Source organism: Onychostoma macrolepis, chromosome 14, assembly GCF_012432095.1.
Source record: "Onychostoma macrolepis isolate SWU-2019 chromosome 14, ASM1243209v1, whole genome shotgun sequence".
In the NCBI taxonomy this organism is placed as follows: Eukaryota; Metazoa; Chordata; class Actinopteri; order Cypriniformes; family Cyprinidae; genus Onychostoma; species Onychostoma macrolepis.
In genome coordinates this window covers 17,203,812-17,225,271 of record NC_081168.1, presented here as the reverse complement: position 1 = coordinate 17,225,271, position 21,460 = coordinate 17,203,812, and the positions used below count along the sequence as shown (strand labels likewise).

At 35.6% G+C, this 21,460-nt stretch overlaps 2 protein-coding genes, 2 long non-coding RNA genes and 1 other non-coding gene across 5 annotated transcripts; 1 reads left to right on the top strand and 4 right to left on the bottom strand.

Moving 5' to 3' along the window:
- Window positions 1-1,938: 1,938 nt before the first annotated feature.
- Window positions 1,939-4,675, bottom strand: LOC131553729 (uncharacterized). The gene is made up of 4 exons (XR_009274245.1): window positions 4,227-4,675; window positions 2,966-3,035; window positions 2,702-2,853; window positions 1,939-2,529 (listed from the first exon to the last, which is right to left on the bottom strand). It is a non-coding gene; the product is annotated as an uncharacterized LOC131553729 (long non-coding RNA).
- A 3,380-nt stretch (window positions 4,676-8,055) lies between these two features.
- On the bottom strand, window positions 8,056-9,478 carry LOC131553724 (saxitoxin and tetrodotoxin-binding protein 1-like). Its single transcript, XM_058798575.1, has 6 exons — window positions 9,300-9,478; window positions 9,047-9,189; window positions 8,887-8,951; window positions 8,695-8,805; window positions 8,510-8,614; window positions 8,056-8,226 (listed from the first exon to the last, which is right to left on the bottom strand). The coding sequence occupies exons 1-6, from the start codon at window positions 9,414-9,416 to the stop codon at window positions 8,159-8,161; spliced, it is 609 nt and encodes a 202-aa protein (XP_058654558.1). The 5' UTR covers window positions 9,417-9,478; the 3' UTR covers window positions 8,056-8,158.
- A 129-nt stretch (window positions 9,479-9,607) lies between these two features.
- mmp17b (matrix metallopeptidase 17b) lies at window positions 9,608-18,877 on the bottom strand. The gene is made up of 12 exons (XM_058798563.1): window positions 18,826-18,877; window positions 17,260-17,601; window positions 16,158-16,290; window positions 15,906-16,059; window positions 15,639-15,747; window positions 15,373-15,550; window positions 13,335-13,511; window positions 13,119-13,245; window positions 12,178-12,248; window positions 11,815-11,964; window positions 10,817-11,077; window positions 9,608-10,705 (listed from the first exon to the last, which is right to left on the bottom strand). Exons 2-12 carry the CDS (start codon window positions 17,425-17,427, stop codon window positions 10,368-10,370), a joined length of 1,866 nt encoding a protein of 621 aa, XP_058654546.1. The 5' UTR covers window positions 17,428-17,601; window positions 18,826-18,877; the 3' UTR covers window positions 9,608-10,367.
- On the top strand, window positions 15,752-16,316 carry LOC131553730 (uncharacterized). Its single transcript, XR_009274246.1, has 3 exons — window positions 15,752-15,886; window positions 15,980-16,072; window positions 16,185-16,316. It is a non-coding gene; the product is annotated as an uncharacterized LOC131553730 (long non-coding RNA).
- A 2,327-nt stretch (window positions 18,878-21,204) lies between the features above and the next one.
- Window positions 21,205-21,276, bottom strand: trnaa-ugc (transfer RNA alanine (anticodon UGC)). Its single transcript has one exon. It is a non-coding gene; the product is annotated as a tRNA-Ala (tRNA).
- Window positions 21,277-21,460: the final 184 nt, after the last annotated feature.

Below are 21,460 nucleotides of genomic sequence, written 5' to 3'. Positions count from 1 at the left end.
CAAAAATGAAAATTCTGTCATTTACTCACTCTCAAGTAGTTCCAAACCTGTACGAATGTATTTGTTCTGCTGAACACAAAAGAAGATATTCTGAAGAATGTGGGAAACGGAGCAGTTCTGGGGCACCATTGACTTCCATAGTATTTTTTTTCCCTACTATGGAAGTCAATGGTGCCCCAAAACAACCGGGTTACAAACTTTCTTCAAAATATCTTCAGCAGAACAAAGACATTCATACAGGTTTGGAACTACTTGAGGGAGAGTAAATGATGACTGAATTTTCATTTTTGGGTGAACTATCCCTTTTATACTAACTTTAGACTGAATAAACCTATTTAAAACGTGTATATATTCATACACAAACGTAAGTTACATCATATAGCTTACGTGACGTTATGTGAAGAGATCGCACGGTCTTTCTTTTATCCACCTTTTTCTTGATGTAAAAATGGGCGTGGCCATTTGTAAGTTCTATGGGTCTAGCTTCCGTCTCCAGCTATTTTTAGTTGCACAAAACAGTTCGTTTTACTGCTTGATATTGAAAATTGGTGTGTCTCATATTACACACACACACACACACACATATATATATATATATATATATATACATTTTTATAGTTTAAAAAAATTAAAAATTATTAACTGGTGTTTATCAATGACTAAAAACACACACTTTACAACACATATCCTTTTTTAAATAATCTCTATTCATAACATTTTTCATATAAACTAAACGTACAGGAATGAAGAAAAAAGTCACCTAAATCTTTGATGGCCTAAGGGTCAGTAAATTAACAGCAATTTTTCATTTTTGGGTGAACTATCCCTTTAAAGCTCCAGTTGACAAACATTACATCTGTAATACAACTGCAAAATTCAGTTTAAACTTTGTTTAATGAACTAAGAAAAAACTAAACAAGCTAAACAAACTGTTAGCAAACAAACATTTACAAATATTAGGGTCCCACTTTATATTAGGTGGCCTTAACTACAATGTACTTGCATTTAAATTACTTATTTGATACAATGCACTTATTGTGTACATGCATGTTTTTACATTGTATTTATATTTTAAAAAATACCTATATGTAATTACATCTGTAATTAATTTCTACAATTAAATTTATAATTACACTGTTGACCAATCCCTTACAGCTCAACCCACCCTTAAACCTACCCAGACAACCAAACCTGTCCCTGACCTTACCCGTATCCCACCTCAGTAGCAGCAATAGTGTTTTGCAATACAATATGACCACAATAAGTACATTGTACTTATTTTTTGATGTAAGTACATAGTAGTTAAGGCCACCTAATATAAAGTGTGACCAATATTAGTACTGTTCACAATTACATCTTTAAAATGAGGCAGAAGTAAAAAAAAAAAAAACATTGAACCAGGTGTTACAGTACACTGTAAAAAGTGAAAGTTGATTTAACTTAGAAAAATTGAGGAAACCCGTTGCCTTAAAATTAAGTACATAATTTAAAAAAAAAAGTTAAGTGAACTTGACAATTCAATTTAATTATCATTTACTTAAAAATTAAGGCAACGGGTTTCCTCAATTTTTTTTTAAGTTAAGTCAACATCACTTTTTACAGTGTATACAAAATCAAATCAACACTGTAAAAAATGTACCGTAGAATTTACAGGATGTTACTGGCAAAAAAGTTGCCAATAAAATCTTGTAAAAATGATGGTAATTGCTGTAAAATGGATTACAGTATAATACTGCAAAGCAAATCACAGTTAATTTCTTTATATGAAATACAGTCATTTGTAGTATTTTTTACAGTAACATTGAATTAAACTTGTAGTTTATATTACAGCAATATTTTGTAATCTCGCGAAAGTACAGTATTTACCTGGCAACAAAAGTTGCCAATAAAATCCTGTAAATACCCCTAAATCCAAGATGATGTTGTAATAATTTAACAATGAAAATGCTGCAAAGAATAATTTTAACAGTAAACTGTAAAATACTGATTTAAATGAATTATCATGAGAACTATCTTAATACATTTACAAATGAATAAAAACCAAGTCAAAGATGTTGCAAATAAATATTTATTAAAACTGGCAGAAAGACATTGCAAGGCTTTTACTGGTAAAAATAAAAATGTCAGTCTTTCAACAGTTAAAATCTTATCATAAAAATAGCATAGCATCACAAAATAACTACAAATAACTGTTATATCACAAAAAATAAGCCATATTCTGAGTAGAACATTTACTTTCTATAAAAAAATTAAGGTCAATCAACAGAATTTGTATAATTTTGGTTAAAGGATTAAAATAAAATGCTGGAATCAACATTATACCACAAATTCTGTTGTTTGAGCTTATGTTATATTAAATTTAGAATATTCCTGCAAAAGACAATTTAATAAATACATACTGAAAGTCCATCAACTTTCTGAGATGAGCACACACATGAGGGTTGTCCCTCTTCTCTGAGACCTTTCCACTTGTTTTGCCTCTCTGTATCCGTCTTGTATCCAGTGAGTGTTGTGATTCCAACAAAACATCTGCACATAAAAACAAGCAGAAGCTTTAGAATAAAGTTCAGTATTGAATGAAACTAGCTCAATAAAATAAATGTAAAAATGCCACTTATACAATACAATCAGCATTTACCAGTACTTAAACTAAATAAGTAACCTTTTTCACAAATGAAATTACTCAAGTAAAACATTTTACCTTTGAAATTAATTCAAGTGTGCAAAAGTCCCCTGCACCCGGGACGCCAGGCTGAAGTTGTAATAAGACTGAAATTCCAGCCGCAAAGTTGAGGTGTGTATTCACAACCATGTGACCCTCGAATAGGCCTAGTCAAAAGCCACTGGGTGCACCTGAAATGAATAAATAGAAGCAATAATGTAACTTACAATGCAGTATTTCAATTTAAAATGTAATCTAAAATACAAGTTTATCAAATGATTTACAACAGAATTAATACATTACCTAATATAATCAGCTTCAGAGAGTCTTGAAGCATCAAACGTTTCTCCACATCAGCTGCTATTCTTTGCACCTACAAGAAATAATGAAAATTATCTTGTGATTTAAAAAAAAAAAATGCATTTACATAAATGAGACCAAAATGAACACCCAAAAAGGCATATATTTGAAAATAAATTTTACATTTGATTAATAAATAATTTATAATGCAAAATTACAACTGTGTTATGACATTAATGTTTTACATTAATTTTTGAAATTACAAGAAACGTTGTAAAAATGCAATGATACTTTTTTAACGTGAAACTAAACCGCCATTAGATGGCAGCAAATAATTTAATGAGTGAGTCAATTGAGTCATTCATTGAACCGATTCGTTCAGGATGCTGAATCATTCAGTATAAACACCCCTGAGTTTTGCTTTTATCTTTGTTTGGAACGATTTTCGTTGGTGAAATAAAACAACAGTCAATATTGTGTCTAAAAAGTAAGTAACTTAATGTTAACTAATTGTTTATTGAACTACGTAACATTTGCAATCGTGATAATCAGCAAAAGATGATCTGTTGTTGACATTGTTACAGATCACTTGTTATGCTACTTAACAATATCATGTGTTATAAATAAACTCAACAGTTTGAACATTTACCTCATGTTTCTTCCGTGAGTTTATGTGTGCTGTTAACGTTATTTGTTTTGATGTTGAATGTAACATTAGCAAAATCAGAATCAGTCTCGCGATTCGATGCTTCCCTAGTTATTTTTTTTTTTCAGGCTAACTTGTCCAATCCGGTATGTAACGTTAAAGATGTATTTCACAAAAAAATTGTCCCAGACAAGCTTTAATGTCGAGTACAACTACAGTGGCAGTAGACACAAATTCTCATTTACATGTTGTTTCTAATTATAGTAAGATGTCAGGTCAATATGGGACAGTTGAACACATAAACAAATGAAATTTCACATATTTTGCTGTTCGTCAGTTATTTCGACAGATAGAAGTTAACAATGTCAATCGTTCACACTGGGCATTACGTTAAAAGTTGGGTAAACACGACTTTAAATGCTCTCAATAAGAAAATTAAACTGCCAAAATGAGAAAAATGCAGCATTCAGCCTAACTATGCTATGATAGCAATTTCCATTTTACTGCACATACCAAGGCCGCTTGTCTAAATGTGTGATAGCAGGCTATTGTTACATGATTTAACTTATACATTAACTTAAATAAATATAAAAGGATATATTTCTTAAGTGAATTTACCAGGAATTATGAATAACGCCTCTAATCTTCAATAGTTCTGGCACTGCTCCAGTCGGCTGGATTTCAGATTTGAACGATGCGCGCACAATCCCATAATGCCACCCTACAGTAAAGTAGTGTAAAAAGCAGGAGCTACAGTGATAACACCTGCTTCTTGTAAATTAATTACAGTTGACATAGAAATATACAGTTAACAACTGTAAAACCTTATTTGACCCATAATGCATTGCGAATTACAGCTAAATCTTGTAAAATGTTTAAACAGTAAAATTCTGTAAAATTTTGCTGTAGAAACTACAGCAATTTTTTACAGTGAAGTCACCTTTATTTACATAGCGCTTTATACAATACTGATTGTGTCAAAGCAGCTTTACAGAGTCAAACAGGAAAATACACTGTAAAAAGTGATAAATTGACTTAACTTTAAAAAATTTAGGAAACCCGTTGCCTTAAAATGATTAAGTAAATAATAATTAAAAAAAAAAAGTTAAGTGAACTTGACAATGCTGATCATTAAATGATCATTTACTTAAAAAAACTGAGGAAACCCATTGCCTTAAAATTAAGTTAAGTCAACTTATCACTTTTTACAGTGTAGTTTGTCAATAATGCAAGAGTACAATAAGCCATTATTCCAGTTAAAGTCAGTTCAATGGTGATTCAGTGTTGACATCATCCAGTTCAGCTCTCTTCCAATACACTGTAAAAAGTGATAAGTTGACTTAACTTAATTTTAAGGCAATGGGTTTCCTCAGTTTTTTTCAAGTAAATGATAATTTAAAAAAATAAGTTAATTGAATTGTCAAGTTCACTTAACTTTTTAAAAACAAATTATGTACTTAATTTTAAGGCAACGGGTTTCCTCAATTTTTTTAAGTTAAGTCAACTTATCACTTTTTACAGTGTAGGTGCTGATCCACCATCTGATCTGGATACGGACTGGATCTGGGTGACTGCAGTGACCATCTGATCTGGATACGGACTGGATCTGAGTGACTGCAGTGACCATCTGATCTGGATACGGACTGGATCTGAGTGACTGCAGTGACCATCTGATCTGGATACGTACTGGGTGGCAATATTCACATCGGAATAAGAATGAAACAGACTAATATTAGCGTAGATGCCACTGAGAACAGTAAAGCACATTATAATTGTAGGAAAAACTCAAAACATTTACACACATTACCTGGAATGAAAACAATAAACTCCTATTCTTGAAAGTACACACACAGTATGTAGTTGCAGTGGAGTGGTCTGGTCACGTGCCAGTGTTTGGTGCCTTGGAAGAACTGACTGGGTAGCATCTGAAATCTTGCAACGATGACAAAGTACCAATGAAACCTTTGGCCACACCCTGATGGAGAAAGAAAAGTACATTTTAAGTTCAAAAAATTAAATGATGCCTTTTAAATCATTTACAATGTATCAATATCATTTAATTAAATTTGTGATGAGAAAGAAGTTGCAACCTTTTTTTTTTCCATTGCACAACAGGGAGCATTGATGTTGACTGGATTTGTAATAGAACATGTATATTTCACATCATAGGGCTAAGTTACCTCAAATAGCATAAAATAATATAAAAATATAACGGTCCTGCCTGTTGATGATAAATGGTGACGTTTTACAAATTGATTGATCAGTTGTCCCAGTGTTTACTGAGCCAAAGTCTTTCCCTGTGCAGGGACTCGTGTGCACTAGTGATTCACTACCTAGGGAACTGACTGAGAGGCTTTGTGAACGGCCGTGTGAAACGATTCAGTTGTTCATTTTCATTCAGAATGACTAACTTCTCTTCCAAAGCGCCTTCACAGACCAGAAACGCAGTGAAAAAGCGACATTTCACCGTGGCTTGTTGTTAGTCACGTTTAATGTCGTCTTTTACTTCACGGGACAATTGCAAAAGTTTACACATGCAAGAACCCATTCAACACGCCCATGTTAACTTCAAATGAGCGCAATACTGTGGTTTACATTAAGTTAACGTTACACGTTTCATAGATTTCGGTTAACGTTAGTCGTATTAAGCATAATGGCTTATCCACCTTTTTCTTCAACGCGGAAGTAAGCCTATAGGGTGAGACTTCCGGTTCATTAAAAAGTGAAAGTGAAAGTGAAGTGACATACGGCCAAGTATGGTGACCCATACTCGGAATTTGTGCTCTGCATTTAACCCATCCAACGTGCACACACACAGCAGTGAACACACACACACTGTGAACACACACCCAGAGCAGTGGACAGCCATTTATGCTGCGGCACCCGGGGAGCAGTTGGGGGTTCAGTGCCTTGCTCAAGGGCACCTCAGTCATGGTATTGAGGGTGGAGAGAGCGCTGAACATTCACTCCCCCCACCTACAATTCCTGCCGGCCCGAGACTCAAACTCACAACCTTTGGATTACGAGTCCGACTCTCTAACCATTAGGCCACGACTTCCCCATTAGCCGCTATAGGTAAATAACAAGGAGAATAACAACGTGCAGTAAACGGTAAAACTGTTTGCACTACACACCAGTGTGTTCATAATTAAGATAATACATTAAAATAATATGATAAGACACACCCATTTTCAATATCAAGCAGTAAAACGAACTGTTTTGTGCAACTAAAAATAGCTGGAGACAGAAGCTAGACCCATAGAACTTACAAATGGCCACGCCCATTTTTACATCAAGAAAAAGGTGGATAAAAGAAAGACCGTGCGATGTCTTCATATCTTTTAACGTCACGGAAACACAAAAAAATGTCTTACAAAAGGCCAGAATGAGCTAAAGTTCATTATAGTAACACAGCTTTTGATATGAAGTATTTTATGGATTAAACGAGGTGAAAGACCACATCACTGAAATTCAGATAGCACACGAACGTCTGCAAGATGTCTGTTAAAGATCTCTTGATCTGGAAAGCATCTGCTGTCTATAAACGTCTGACAGATGTCTTTCAGATGTCAGTTTTACATACATTATAAATGATAAACATCTTAAAGACATCTAATAGACGTCTATTTGACATCTAAAAGGAAACATCCTATAGACGTATTGCAGATGAGCAAACACCCTAAAAAATACGTCTTGCAGATGTAAATACAGACGTCAAATAGACGTCTCCGAGATGTATGTGTGCTATCAGGGAGACATATCATACAACTCTTATTCGATGCTTTTATAGGCTATATGATGTAACTTTTACGTTTGTGTATAAATATATACGTTTTAAATAAAACATTTACACCTTTTAAATATACGTTTATTCAGTCTAAAGTTAAGTATTAAGTGCCACTTACCTGACGTCCGAACTTGAAATACACTTATCCACTTTTCTTCGGATATACAACTCATAAAACACTTTCTAAATGTCCACTCCAAAAAATCGAATATGTTGCATGATTTTTTCCCCGTTAAATTTAGTCTAAAAAAAACAACAACATTTATTTAGTGAAACTTACCTGACGCGTGAACTTCACTGTTTCTCCCGCGAAGTCACTCAGGCCGGTGCATATGCTGATGATCTCAATGTTGGCTGGATTTGTTTTTATTAGTTTAAATTCAGAATGCTAAATGTGGACTGGATTTGATAATGACCATTAATTTAATGTTTTTAAAATATATATTTTTAAAAACATTAAAGTGCTGAAGTGCTGCAACAGGTTCTGTAGATTCTAGTTAATTGAAATGAATTGAGTGGGCAAAACTCTGGACTTTGACCTGTCAGAATGACCATGAGCCTTTAGAAATGAGGACAATCCCAAAAAATACTGAACATACAACATAATTTTTATTATCTGATAATATTTCAAGCAAGTAACAGGTACACACACACACACAATGATGAATAACAAATATTCTTTATTCAATTTTACTTTCACATATTGTTTTTCTTGTCATGGTTCTTACGAATTTTGTTTGCATAAAAATGGTTCATGCATGCATTATTGATCTGATTTGTCCAAACTTGTATTCTGGTCAGATGAGCTGTGCTTGACCACATCACAGAGTTCTGCAATAACAGAAGAAGAAAAAAAAGTTTTTTCAGTTTTCTTAATGTGCATTCTTTTTGCAATTAATTGAGTGTCAATTAATTCTGATTTCTTTTTGATTTTGGGGTTAAATTATGACTTGGACATGTTCTTGACAGATTTAACTGTAACAGCTGTATCTGAAATCATGTTTTATACATGTGTGATATTGATTCTCACAAGACCAGGAGCTGTTTTCTCAAAATCACTACTAATAACTGTTGCTTTCATTGAAAACTACAAGAACTTGAAACTCAAACTGACCTGTTACTCCATCATAGGAGTACTGGGTTTCTCTTTTGAATCCAAGACACTCGGCTTGCTTCCAGTAGGTGTCCATGTCAGACTGAGTTGAGTTGCTCTCTCTCTCTGCGGGAGCAAAGACGACAAAAAATGAATGTCTTGGAATACATACTTTTAACATGTAATCTATGGATTTTGTGACTTACTGAAAAAGTACAGAGACTTTATGGTCTCATTTTTGAATTGGCTGATGAAGCTTATGGTGGTACAGTCAGGACAGGATGGCAGGAACTTGCCCTCTGATATTGTGTCATTCTCTGTGGATCAAACACCAGCATAACATTCATTAGTGCTCAGTACCCATGAGTATTACCTGAAATAAGCTTTTGTTAACTTACCATTGGCATAAAAAGTATTATCTTTAAAAATTGTGTTGATGGTGCTAAATTCACACTTTCCTTTTCTGAGAGGAGAGAGAGAGACCAGATTCAGAATGCTGGCCATCATCATAACATTTATTCAGATTAGCAAAACATGTTATAAACAGGAAAGTCTTACAGCATGTTCCCTTGGCTGAGGGTTAAAGTGTTTGCAAGAGTGCTTGGTCCAAACTCTACCCATGAGCTGTTCACAGTCTTCAGGTTATCTGTAAATAAGTGGTGATCAGCTATGCCTTCAAGGAAGATCCATTTACCCATGATCTATTTGGAAGAGAAAAGAAGTTGTGAAATTTAAGATCCTTATATAATCTCCAGTAGCGTTAATACTATAAAAGAATACTTGCTCTAAAATATATTAATAACGCACTTACACTTTTCTTGTCATCCTCCAGGGTTAGTGGTGTTATGAGCTCCTTACAGTCTGGCAGAGATGCCTGACTCAGACTAAACAGGCCCAAAAGAGCAGTCAAGACCACCAAAGTATACATTGTAGAACTTCAGAAGAGGATTTCAGATTATTATGCTGCATCACCTGGAGATCAAGTACTTTATATAGAACAGCTTATCACATAACATCTGGATGTTCAGAAGTGATGCAACAGTTTGCTTTTTTTTGTGATGCCGGTGCCAGTAACTTGAAGTGATTTAAACGGGGAAAATTGTGGACTTTAGGGATCAGGTAATTCCTGAGGTGACACAATATGCAAGTAATTGTGAAATAAAATAATGTTCTTATTTTTCTTTTTATTGGTACAATCTTTAAGTACATTTAAAAAAAAATAAAAATAGAGAAAATTGATAAACAAAAATGTTATTTATAAAATATATTAATAATAATAGTATCCATAAAATATATTAAATCAAATGTACACAGCATTTTCATTTTTATTTAATTACGATAGAGTTTGTTCTGTAAATGACACTTTACTGATCTTTACAGATCCTTCCATCTGCCCGGTAGTACGTTATTTGAAAAAAGCAAATAAAACTATGAATAAATCACATTATTTTATGAGATTTGCTCTCTGCATCGTCATAATCAAAATACTGTATGAATATATCATTACACATCTAAATTATAGCACAATATTATTTGAGGTCTCCATAATCTTTAGTGAGCTGACAGACTCTGAACTGTAAATCATTAACATCGGTTCATTTGTTGATGTACCGCATGACTTTTGATATGAAAGATAGCATTAAAAGGGGTTTTAGCAACTAAAACAGGAATTAACAGAGATAGAAAGTCAGTTGTTTGGTAAAACTGCATGTAACAACACTATGAAGTTTTTTTAATCTTAGAATTTAATCTCAGTATAATGGTTGTTATAAATCTTCTTACTAACTATTTTAGTCACTTCCTTTGGTTAGAGATTGGAAGTCAAGGAAAACTTTATTTTGGGGTATGTATGACTGTGTAAATTTGGATGTGGAAAATATTAACAAGCCCCAGTGATCAGAAATAAAATGGGCAGTAGTAAAATAGGTCCACTTTGAGTCACTGCACTGTTTAGACATGGACAGTCCCAGCGAAGAGGGTTATCTCTTTCGGTTTTTTCTTTGTGAATGATCTGGTCGATTATTCTTTGCCCTTTCTGCTCACGAAGCTCCTGCTGACCATAGTGAGAGATCAAAGAGATGTCGCCAGGGCTGTAAGAGGACGGCTGAGGGCAGTCCAACCAATCAGTGGCCAGAAGCCGAGGGTATCCTTCTGCAGGGGCGGAGCCTGGGTGAGTAAATTTCCAGTAGGAATTGCCTTTGAAAAGGTAGGTTGAACCTGATTGAGATAGAGAATTCAAAAATCAGTAGCGCTCTAAAACACTGTCACACACATATATTCACAATGCAGCATAATGTGTTTTTAACTAAAGGTCTTGAAGCATCACACCCTTAAAGTCTCCAGTCCTTTCTCTCTCGTCGTCATTCTCCATGATAATTCCATTCACTCCTTCTTCAATGAGCTCTCTCCAGACTTCGCTTTCCTCTCCTTTCTTTCCATCTTCTCTCACAGACCCCCACACCACACCCTGCTTTGGGTCCCAGTGCAAACCTTGCCACCCTCCTTCTGAGTCCTCAGGAGCCAGAGTAGACAGAGGCTGAGGGAAACCCTCTTGGAGTGACAGATCCTTAAAAAGCCAAACCTGGGAACCTGCACATGTATGTTTAGTAGAGCGGTGTCAAGTCTTTGGTGTAACTGATGAAAACTTGCACATAAAAATAGGAAATAGCAAATGTGTTTTAAGTGAAAATATAAGATTACAGTAAGTGCAAATAGCCCATCTTGTTGACAAAGGCTATTTAGTCTAGCTCTGCCCACCAGACAATATAACAAAAAAACCCATCTGGTAACAGGAATAGTGGTGTGGAAAGTAAAGATGATCAACTCGAGTTTGAATCCACTTTTACTGACCCCATTCTTTGCATATCACAGATCAGAACTTAATACTGCATGATGTTTTATACTGTAACTGTACTACAATACATTATGGTGAAAATAGTATCTGCCACTAAGTATGAATAGCATCCAATGCCATTTACACTATAAGTGAAAATAGCATCTTACTACTATTTACACTTTGTAATTTACTACTATTTACCCAATATGCACTTAGCCACTGCCATATTATAATTACAGGTGCATCTTAATAAATTAGAATGTCGTGGAAAAGTTCATTTATTTCAGTAATTCAACTCAAATTGTGAAACTCGTGTATTAAATAAATTCAATGCACACAGACTGAAGTAGTTTAAGTCTTTGGTTCTTTATTGAGATGCACCTGTATCTACACTGGGGCCAAGTAAAATAAATCTCTTTAAATTACATAAATTAACTTTCAAAAGTGTGGTGCACAATTGTTTGTGATGTGATTGTGCTGGGAAACTGACCACTGATAAAGATGATGGCATGATCTGTGTGTCTTTCCAGAACCGCTCGCAGTGGAGGAAGTGACGAAGGAAGAGCCGACCAAAGTCTGTGTACAGGAACAGCCCTGACTGACACCAGACCACCTCTGCTCACTCTCCACATGTTCTGCCCTGCAAAATGCATGAAGAAAGGTAAGAGAGACATAAAAAATTAGGAGAAATATATATATAAAAAAAATCATTTGCACATAATGGTGACACTGGCTGGATGGATAAAGAGTGTTACAATAACAAGTGTACAAAGAAGATGACAACACTAAAAGTGGAGGAAGTGTTAATATATTAAATAACTCCATAAATTAGTTAAAAGCTTCAAGTATCTACCTTTAAAGAAGAAGATCTCTCCTCGAATCTTAGCAACTGCATCAAAACTGGTGTTACAGCGATCCACAGAACTTAAGACAAAAATAGACATTTCAAAATATATGATTTTTCTCTTCATGCTTCATGCATTGAACATTTAAACAAACTTGTTTTGGTTAATAAAAAATAAAACAACCAAGAAACATGACTTTGAACATTCAAAGGTATAGTTATATACCCAAAAGTGAAAATTCTGTCCTTATTTACTTGCCCTCAAGCTGTTCCAAACCTGTATGAGTTTCTCTGTTGTGTTGAACACAAAAGAAGATATTTTGACGAATGCTGGTAAGTTGCTGGTAGCCATTGACTTCCATTGTATGGAAAAACAACAACAACAACTCTTTGGAAGTCTATGGCTATCGGCAACTGTTTTACCAACATCCTTCAAAATGATGACCGAATTTTCATTTTTGGGTGAACTATCCCTTTAAACATCTTTTGCCTTTAAAGCCAGCATGAAACAGTTTTCAGAATTTACTTCGTTACTACATTACTTTGGTACTTTGTTACTATGTTAAAGCATAAATACACATGACTCTTGTTCACATATTTCCTCAGTACTTGTTGGCGAAAGTCAGAGCCAGTCTGCAGATTTTGGGCAGTCAGAGTTGATGGATTTCAAATATCAAACATACTTTAGCCCATATTAGAACACATAATGTATTTGTCATGTGTTTTACCAACGAGGCTCATGCACACTAGTTTTCACAATAAAGTCTGGTAGTGTGTGAGATCCTCTGTCATTTAGTATATAATGTCCAGTTTTTATCCAGTTATTCCTATAAAATCTGTCCAGATTTCTATGTGTTTTCCAGTATTTGTCACAATAAAGAACATGCATTAGTATAAGCTTGATTTTAATTTGATGTTGAATTCAAAAGGTTTAATTGATCCTTTCTTACCTGTCCAAATGGCTATGAGCGTGTCTGTACATGTGTGTGAGTCTGTGTACTCCGCCATGTCGGTGACGCAATTGAGCCTCCGTCACGAGAAGAGGTTTGTCAGTTGGAACATGGTTTCCACTCTTACCTGAATTCACAAACAGATACACATGCAGAAAAGGTCCTATGAGTAATTGCCAAACAGAGATTCCAAACAAGGTGTTTAATGACAGTTACCATAAAGAGCTGTGATGTGTTGAAGGTCATGATGTCCCAGGCTGAAGTGTAGTGGGTCTCCTAGGGGCCCCTGGTAGTATGGACGCATTACAGATTGACGTGCAGATGAATGGATCAGTCCGAGGGCATGACCAAGCTCGTGCACTAGCACAGTGAACAGATCTGTGCCCTCCGTTGCTGTGTATAAATGTGCACACATGTTGAATTAGGTTATTATCAATACTGGATATACAGTGGGTACGGAAAGTATTCAGACCCCCTTCAATTTTTCACTCTTTGTTATATTGCAGCCATTTGCTAAAATCATTTAAGTTCATTTTTTTTCCCTCATTAATGTACACACAGCAGCCCATATTGACAGAAAAACACAGAACTGTTGACATTTTTGCAGATTTATTAAAAAAGAAAAACTGAAATATCACATGGTCCTAAGTATTCAGACCCTTTGCTGTGACACTCATATATTTAACTCAGGTGCTGTCCATTTCTTCTGATCATCCTTGAGATGGTTCTACACCTTCATTTGAGTCCAGCTGTGTTTGATTATACTGATTGGACTTGATTAGGAAAGCCACACACCTGTCTATATAAGACCTTACAGCTCACAGTGCATGTCAGAGCAAGTGAGAATCATGAGGTCAAAGGAACTGCTTGAAGAGTTCAGAGACAGAATTGTGGCAAGGCACAGATCTGGCCAAGGTTACAAAAACATTTCTGCTGCACTTAAGGTTCCTAAGAGCACAGTGGCCTCCATAATCCTTAAATGGAAGACGTTTGGGACCAGAACCCTTCCTAGAGCTGGCCGCCCGGCCAAACTGAGCTATCGGGGGAGAAGAGCCTTGGTGAGAGAGGTAAAGAAGAACCCAAAGATCACGGTGGCTGAGCTCCAGAGATGCAGTCGGGAGATGGGAGAAAGTTGTAGAAAGTCAACCATCACTGCAGCCCTCCACCAGTCGGGGCTTTATGGCAGAGTGGCCCGACGGAAGCCTCTCCTCAGTGCAAGACTGGTTGCAATCGAGGGAAAGATGAATGCGGCCAAGTACAGGGATATCCTGGACGAAAACCTTCTCCAGAGTGCTCAGGACCTCAGACTGGGCCGAAGGTTTACCTTCCAACAAGACAATGACCCTAAGCACACAGCTAAAATAACGAAGGAGTGGCTTCACAACAACTCAGTGACTGTTCTTGAATGGCCCAGCCAGAGCCCTGACTTAAACCCAATTGAGCATCTCTGGAGAGACCTAAAAATGGCTGTCCACCAACGTTTACCATCCAACCTGACAGAACTGGAGAGGATCTGCAAGGAGGAATGGTAGAGGATCCCCAAATCCAGGTGTGAAAAACTTGTTGCATCTTTCCCAAAAAGACTCATGGCTGTATTAGATCAAAAGGGTGCTTCTACTAAATACTGAGCAAAGGGTCTGAATACTTAGGACCATGTGATATTTCAGTTTTATTTTTAATAAATCTGCAAAATGTCAACAATTCTGTGTTTTTCTGTCAATATGGGGTGCTGTGTGTACATTAATGAGGAAAAAAAATGAACTTAAATGATTTTAAATGGCTGCAATATAACAAAAAGTGAAAAATCTAAGGGGGTCTGAATACTTTCCGTACCCACTGTGTGTATATATATATATATATATATATATATATATATCAGCTGATATTGAATATTTAACCCTATTAGACTAAAGGTCTACTGTATCAAATTTGATACGCAAACTTCAAAGGCCTTTTTTAATGTGAATGTATTAACAACTTTTAAATTGTTACAATATTGCAAGATGAAGTTACTGGACTGAAGCAACTTGGGTTTATTTGACTATCCATACATAAAAAAAAAAAAAAAAATCATATTAAACTTGTATCAGATATGATACACCAAGCTTCTGAGCAATGTATCATTCATCATTGTATTACATTGCATTTATATTTTATTTTTTATTTTTGGCCATTGCATGAAAATTATTGGCCTGTACTGTCCTGTTGGGTTTTACTTTGGCTTTGTGCATTATTGATTGTTTTGCAGAATTACCTGGTTGTCTGAAGGCCCATTCCTCCTCTGCATCCAAGTGAACTCCACCTGCCCTGTCTGGATCTGATGGAAAGAAGGCATGGCCTACAGATCCACCTGCTCCATCAAAGGGATATCCGTCTCCATGGGAACCGCGCAAGAAATCTATCTGGAGATCCGCCCCCTCTGGTCCTCGCACCTATTTGAAATAGTTCAACACATAGTCTGTGAATTTACATGAACACAAATGTATTCAAAAACACTGGCTTTTAAAAAGTGAGCAGAACCTCATGGAATTCAAGTAATGTTGGATCGGCCCACACTCTGAGTGCATAGTACACTAGGGAGCGAATCATTTCACGGGACAGTTTAGAGGAGGCGGGGTAAGAACGCAGCCTGTGAAAAATACAAATAAATAAGAGAATAAGATACATTTGCTGAGGTGTTTTTTAATCTTTTTCTTTGCTGTGATACTGTGTGCTAACCATCGAGTATGTGAAAGCAGGATGGAAAATCAGGAAGAAAAACACAACTGGTAAAATAATCAGGCTAACCTCCAGTTTATATTTCTTCTTGTCCAGGTAGAAGCTGCTCTTTTCATCCTTTGATTTTGCATATCACTGTGTAGTGCCGATGTCTGAATGGTTTGGTCATCATCGTCCGGGAGTGAGCACCGGGGTGTCTGCATCAGTTGAACAGTCTCTTCATCTGTGACAGGAAGGTGAGGGTAAAAACAAAGCAACAATAGAAGAGTTATGAAATAAGATTTAGATTTAAAAGAGTGGGGGACATATTGTTTTTCATACCTAACACTCCTGTGTCATCCAAACCAGCAAACCTCTGCATTTTCTTCACTGCTTGAGTGACAGCGGTCCAGGCCTGTAACTGACCTGTAGAGGGATCAGGGGGTGGGAGGTATCCATACTTCGTGAGCCAATCCTGCCAAACAGAACAACATGAAACCATAAAAGGTATATTCAAATACACTGCCGTTGAAAATTTTGAACGAAATGTATGCTTTATTCAGCAAGGATGCAATCGATTGATTTGATTGATTTGAAGATGTTTACATTATTAAATATTCTATTTAAAATAAATGCTGATAAATTCAACTGTCTACTTTAACTTTAACCCTGGAAGAAAAAAAAAAACTAAACTGTATGACCATTTCCACAATAATTTCAACTTTTCATCTTTTCAACACTGATAATAAGGTTCCTAAGGTATTCAGCTTTGCCATCAGAGTAGTAAATTACATGTTAAATATGCTCTATTAGAAAAACAGTTATTTTAAATTGTAATAATATTTCACAATATTACTGTATTTCTGATCAAATAAATGCAGCCTTGGTAAGCATAAAAGACTTATTTCAAAAACATAAAAACAATAATACTGACCCCAATCTTTTGAACAGTAATTACACATTAATTTCTAAGCATTTATGGGAATTTTTGTAAATTATTAATGCAGTGGTTAATGATTAAAAAACAGTTCATGTATATAAATGAATACAGATTAAAAAAAATATATATATAAAAAGTATTGAAAAGTATTCAAATTTACCATGAAAGCAATATAAAAATGCCATTTGCAGCCTAGTTTAGTTCTATAACATGACACAAAATTTTATCCTGTTTTTTTTTTTTTTAATTTTAAAAACAGGATATTCAACAACAAATTAGTAACGGAGAGCGTGATATCCCAAAAATGCAAACTCATTTTACAGGCAGATTATTACATTTTTCTTAAAAATGCTGAAAATAAACTGAGAAAATGTGCACAAATGAATAATGCACAATAAGAAGTATAGGGTCAATTTTATGTTGACTTTTAGTAGAACAATGGAACACTGAAAAATTTTTCAGGTGAAACTGTAAATCATGTGAAACTTCCAAACACATTCTCACCACAAGTTTGATGCTCTCATCTTCTGTGGGCAAGACAGTGGGTAAAGCAGTGGACGTAACCGTGCTCGCCAAAGTGGTTGGCAATGTATCTGTATCAGCCGTTCCATAAACTTCCACTGTATGTTCACACATGTAGAAGACAACTGCTGCCCAAAACATCGCCATCATACTGAGAGTGTATACATCATCTGCTTGGAATAGTAGAACTATGAAACCAGTACTGTTGATAGAGATATGCAAATCTCAATCCTCCTTAGTCATGTGATTTCAGTGACGTCATCTTTGCTGAATCAGAGATGGTGGCCTCTCTTGTGTTGAGGAATTGTAGGATTGATGCCAGCACTGTAAATGCACAGTTTGGGGTGGTGATAATACAAGATTGTGTTCTAGTATTCTAACCAATGACAACTACAACTTTATATAAGATGATAGATTAAATCAGTAGTGCACAGATCTCATAAAAGTGAGGACTTCTTTCAGTCCTAAAATAATTACTTTACTTCACTACACTGCTGACTGCTTTGGTTGTAAAGCTGCATGATTGAATTGCAGATGGCTAGTATCAAAGAGAAAAGGATGAAGAGGCTACAGAGGGTTTATGGGTTTCATTTTAAAGGAAAAGCGGACAAGCACAACGGATGTGAGGCTTTAATTAAATTAGCAGGTGCAATTTCATTAAAGAAATGAAACAATGTGGGAGTGGGGCATGGAAAAGAAGAGTTATGGAATAATGGAATTAAAGGAAAACACTGCCAGTCTCAGAGGACAAAGTCAGAGGACAGTGTACGAAAGGGAGGGAGACTGACGGGAAAAAGGGAAAGAGACACATGTATGCATGTAAATATGTGGATTCGTTAGTGTCTGAGAGAAGAGACACTGACCCAGTCACAGAAAGACTGTAGGGGAGGACCTGCATAAATGTGACGCTCAATAAACGTAATAACATAATGCGTCGGCATGACATTTATGATATGCAATTCAATCTCTCAACCTTAACCTCCCAAATTATCTGACAGTTCCAGATGGAACTGTGGTGGAATTTGTCAAACCCACAGTAAATTTAATTAAAATCTAATTATTTTATAACAATATATTAAATTATTAACTGTTTTGGGTGAAAAATGTAAGCAAAAATGTTGTTCTTAAGTAAATGTGTTTTTTAGCATCAACATTTTCAATATCAACTTGTTTGTCTTGCTCTGAAGACATGTACTCAAGTCCTTACTCTATAATATGAGGATATATAGAATTTAAGATTTTTTTAAACCCTATATAGACATATCTGCATTTTGTAGGCTACATTATGAAGCTTTATCATTTACTGTTATCATTTACAATCATCACATGATGCGACTATAATACAGACTAAGTGACAAGAAAGAAAGAAACATCAGTCTTTGTACATAACAAAGGATCCAGAATTATTTTAATCTTTAATAACTGAATAAACTCAAGATAGTCAGACAACAACAAAGAACACTTACAAAAAGATACAGTTTTATGCAAAGATGGAATTAATGCAGTGAATGATATTATTCAAAACAGAAAGAAATGGGACATGCTTACCTTGCTCACAACTTCGTACCTCCTTTGCACTCGCCTGCTCTGTCCCACTGCCTTCCTTCTCTGTTCCTGAACAGATGTGTTCCTCTCATCTCCTCAATGCCCTCCTTCTGCCTCTGCACTCGCACAATGGACTCCTAATACCCCCTCAATAACGCACCCACCCACCCCTGCTAAGTGCATCGGGTATTTGCTCACTCTCTCTCTCTGTGCTTGGAAGATACCAGTGTGAAAAAGCCTCTTTATATCCAGAGAGGAGATTTAGAGACACGCTTAGTTGCACATCCACTCTGTCAAATTTCCTATATGCTTCATGCTCAAACCACTCAAATGTCTCATAGATTTCATCACCTGCGAAAGGAGGAAACACTAATGTGATTCTGAACACAGTATAAAAACTACATATTTATATATGGATCCTTAAATGTGAGATCTAAGTCAACTACCGGATTAGGGTTTCACTTTATCTTTGGGCTTGTGTGTAGTTGTGGATATGTTGGGATTAAATCCTCTTAACGAAAGGATTAAAAAAATTAAAAACGAAGATTTGAACAGATCTAGCTAAATGCATTGTTGCTGTCTGGTCTGCTATCACATCAGCTTGAAATACACAACTTCTTTGGGACAATTTCTGTATTTGCATTTTTTTTTAATGTTTGTCAGCAGCGCATACAAAATTAATCAAATCCTGGGATTTCTGTGCAGGGGTTAACTTGCTCAAACTTGTATCATGGCAGAAAGCAAGAGAGAAAGCACATTTCCAGATGGGCTATCTGTCTTTTTCGCTGGATAATACTGTGGGGAGTCCCAAGGGAATAGCCGGATTGGAAAAGCATACTTACAAGGGCAACTGAGGCGTGTGCTGAATGTTTATGGTGTAACTTGACCTCCTGATCTGGTAAACTTCTCAGAGTATAACTTGTCAACTGCAAACTGGCCAAAAACCTTATCACCTCAGTGTTCTATCTTATTGAGATATTACAGCTTTTAATAGCTTTAAAATTGTGTATACTGGGCATTTTAGTTATTTGACAAAAACTTTCCAGAGAGAGTGTGCAGCATGAGTAAAGGATGCATTATTGCCTTGTTGTCTTGCTGATGATTTTGACCCGCAGGTCAAAGTGTTCGGCCTAAGAGGGACAGATGTGTTCACTGTATTTTTAGAAAGATGCACAAGGCAGGATGTGTGCCTTATCTGTGAATGGATGTGTGTGTTCCAATAAGAGAGTCATCAAGAGCCACAAAAGACCAAGTGAACTTCCTTGTCTCCAAGACAACTGAGATGCCTTCAGAGGAACTCTGCAATACAGATATTCATTGTGTGCTCAGGACATGGGCCTCAGCTTCACTCTCACAAAGAATGGCACTGGAATTTCTTACTATGGTCACCTCTGACTAATACCGCAAAATATAGACTCCCAGTGAGTCACTCATCTTTCTGTTTCAAGAAAAGTATTGTATTTCACCGTTTAAAAGTTTGGGATCAGTAAGGATTGTTTTTAAAAGAAATTAATAGTTCACAGACACATTTACTTAATCAAAAGTGACAGTATAAGGACATGCTGTTCTTTTGAACTATCTATTTATCAAAGAATCCTGAAAAATAATCAAGCGGCGCAACTGTTAAAAAAAGTTTCTTGAGCAGCATATTAGAATGATTTCTGAAGGAATACTGAATACTGTGTGATACTGAAGACTGGAGTAACTAAAAATAAGCTGAAAACTCAGAATTGAAAGGAATAAATTATATTTTAAAAATATATTAAAATTATTGAAAGCTATTCTAAATTGTAATACATAACAGTATTGTAATAATGTTTATATTATTTTGTTTTAATAGTATATATACAGTGATGGCTAAAATGATTAGAACATTTTCACCAGTTAAAAAATGGTTAGTTATTTCTATATTTTTCTGTAGTGTGTCAGTAGGAAATATCAGTTTACATTTCCAAACATTTACATTTTGCCATTAATTGTAATATCTAATATTGTAATAAGTGAGATTTTTGTTTGCACAAGGAGTCTGACAACAGCCAGTGCTCCACACAGAGATCTGATCTGATCATCATCCAGTCTGTTTACTGTATTTTTAATAAAAAAAAATGCATTGGTGAAACTTCATTTAAAAATCTTACCAACCCCAAACCTTTGAATGGTACTTTAACACTATATACACACACACACACACACACATTTGCATTTGACAGTATGTGCTTTAAATATTGTCTCTTAAAATAACCTGCTTGTGATTTTCAGATAAATCTTTTGATAAATGGATAAATATGTAAATCTTAATTGACAGAGTAATATAGAAATCAGCGTGACTTTCGACAACAGTCAATGTTATATTGGAAACAAACGATGAAGAATAAAAAAAAGTGGAGATGCCGGGGATTGAACCCGGGGCCTCATACATGCAAAGCATGCGCTCTACCACTGAGCTACATCCCCATGTGCTTCGCAAGCAAAACAAAAGCAATATGTCGCTCAGGTCTATACAATATGACAATGCATAATAAGGTTGAAAGCTCATAAACAAATGTAATGTTGCCTGACGGCTATCTATGGCTGCGTACAGCATAACTAACAGCATTTCGAGGCACAAACGAATCGCTGTGGACAGTAAATCCACGAA